Here is a 2,591-nt window from a genome sequence, read left to right on the forward strand (position 1 = left end):
GAGCTGTGGGCTGCTGAGGAAGGTCGGTAGGGGGAGGGGGCATAGCAGAATCTTCAGATACAGACTGCTGAGAGGAGTCGATGTGTGGTATGGAGGATTCAGCAGACAGAGGAGGAATAGGAGCAGATTGAGAGGGTGCTGAAGTTGAGGAAGGGATAGAAGTAAATTGGGAGGGTTCTGGAGGAGAAGAGGATGGCAAAGTAGGGGAAGGATTGAGAGTTGGTTGGGTCTGCATGTGGATCACAAAGTTGTCTGGGTTGTAGAACCAGGGAACCCCATCAACCACCAGCAGATCAACTTCCAAGACCTCGAAGAGCAGCTGCTGCCACTGAATGCTGTGGTTGGCAAGCTTGTTCACAGCATTGCGGAATGATGTGTAGTCATTATTTTGAATGCTGAGGCCCTGTTGAGGCACAACATCATGACCATAAGGTGCTGATTCGGGGTATCCTGCGAATGCGAAGAATTTGTTTCTACTGGTCGAAGAGAACCATCGATCGAGAGGCCCATTGAGCTCGTCGCACATGTCTTCCCCATGTTTGAGCAGAAAACCAGCAGCCTATCATATAAAACTGATCAGAACAGACACTGCTTTGATACAACATGACACTTACACGATACAGCCGCAGTAAGTCATCATGTTCTGCTTCGGCATAGATCTTGTCGATGGTAACATCCACACCAGGTCGAACAAGAGTTGGAGCTGCTTCATGAGCCAAGCGAGTCGTACGAGCAAACTTGAGGTATTGAAGGATAATGGAGTCTGGAGACTTGGACCAACGCAGTTGACCGGGGGCCTTACCAATATGTTTGAGAGAGAGTAGCCAGTTGCATGCTTCTGGCCCCATTAGAAGCCAAACCAGCTTGAAAAAAATTCCCTTAGAATAGGATCATGGTCGGTAGAACTATGCAAACTTACAATATACACAACTCGTGCTATCTTCTCAAAACTCTGAGCAAGTGATGTGTTCTTGAAGTATGAGATCCACAGAATCTATATGAAGTCAGATTTTATAAAATAAGAGTAAGATCTAGCCCACTTACCGGCACATCATCAACTGCTATGGTAGGCCACTTGAGGGCACGATACGGGTTTTCAAATCCCTCCGAAAGAGTTGTAAGATACACCGAAGCATCAGTGCCAAGGGTTGTTAGAGTGCCAAGAATTTGCTGAGTGTTGTCGTGTTGTTGAGCAATGGAAAGGGATGAATCCATCCACGAGAAGTAGGCATCAGGAGGGGACAATGGCTGGAAGTTGTTGGCAAGAGAGGAGATAGCGGTAGACTTGAAATTGAGTGTCTTCTGGCCATCACCAGTGGTGTATTCGTCCCAGGTCCTCCATGGTGTATTGACAAAGCCTCTGAGCTGATGGGCTGCAAGCTCAAAAAAGGCGCACGTAGGCTGTACAGGTATTAGTAAAACCCATAAACCTTGAGTAAAAATGAACACACCCAACAAAACACGTTGTACATATCCTCTACCCGGTTTCTCACAAAGTACTTCTTTGCAATAGGTGTCTCGAATGCAGATGCCATAGGAGCTAGAATTCGAGGATGGATAAGGGCTTGAGAACCACGGAGGCGTGTCTGTATTGCCTTGACTCGCATGGAAGCCCAACCATTGGTGAGAGAAGGCTCGAACCGCTGGTTGTGCAAGTAAGTTTGCTGCCGGTAGAGGATCTGACGATACAAGCGATAGCCATTCATGATCCATGCTGCAATCCCAAGGTCTTCTGAAGGGACATGCAGATGAGGGTCAGTCTGATTGACCATGACGACATATGAATGCCAGATAGAGGAAGGGATGATAGTGAGAAGTGCTAGTTTGCGATAAGTAAGTAATGTGCAATATAGTGTAGTGTTACTCAGAATACTCACAGGCTGGTAGAAAATTCACAATCCATTCGAGGTCTTGACCATAGATGTTGATATATCCTGAGCCATAAGAATGGTCTGCCTCAGGATCAATACCATACTTGAGCGTAGCAAAGCGATGTCCGTGGGTTATATACTGGGGCGGGGAAGGTGTAGCAGCAGGCAACATCCAGAGGTGACAGTCGGCAGCAGTTTGGGGTGGAGTGTCGTAGACGCAAGAGGCACTAAGCCACTGATCATCGGGAATAAATATGTAGGCTTGATGAGCGATACGAAGGTCGGTAGTAGCAAGAAGGTGAAGAAGATTTTTGATATGTTTTCGGTCTAGTGGACGTTCAAAGATGTGTGGCTGGAAAGGAAGAATGGAGGCACGATAGGGACCACGAGAGATGGCTGCCATGATTTGCTTGATTTCAGTGAGATCCGGCGACAGGCAAAGGGGAAGAGCAGCTTGAACCAGGCGTTCGATGGTCTCGATGCTAGCAGAGACATAGGAAGCAGGGTCACAAGCAGTAACAAGAGCCATGATAACTGGTGGGATGTATGAGTGAGTAACTACCAAATGGGGAAGGTAGGAATTCAGGATCAAGTTGTGTTGATGGCAATTCAAACTCAGACTGTTCTCAAAACGCATTTGGGCGCTTATTTGATGACTAAGCATGGTTTTCCCAGGTGACATGCTGGTCCTGATTAAACCAATAAGTAGCCATAATGAAG

General features: G+C 47.1%; 1 protein-coding gene across 1 annotated transcript in view; it reads right to left on the reverse strand.

The window, feature by feature from the left end:
- The window catches only part of L226DRAFT_576597 (uncharacterized protein), a gene marked incomplete at both ends in the record, with an annotated part of 2,828 nt that extends 428 nt beyond the window's left edge, over positions 1-2,400 (reverse strand). The window contains 6 exons of the mRNA XM_067685384.1: positions 66-559; positions 615-863; positions 920-994; positions 1,045-1,401; positions 1,452-1,819; positions 1,878-2,400. Coding sequence (XP_067528820.1) covers positions 66-559; positions 615-863; positions 920-994; positions 1,045-1,401; positions 1,452-1,819; positions 1,878-2,400 — 2,066 coding nt within the window. The remainder of the gene's footprint in view (positions 1-65; positions 560-614; positions 864-919; positions 995-1,044; positions 1,402-1,451; positions 1,820-1,877) is intronic.
- Between the last annotated feature and the right edge of the window lie 191 nt (positions 2,401-2,591).

Source organism: Lentinus tigrinus, assembly GCF_003813185.1.
Source record: "Lentinus tigrinus ALCF2SS1-7 unplaced genomic scaffold L226scaffold_69, whole genome shotgun sequence".
In the NCBI taxonomy this organism is placed as follows: domain Eukaryota; kingdom Fungi; phylum Basidiomycota; class Agaricomycetes; order Polyporales; family Polyporaceae; genus Lentinus; species Lentinus tigrinus.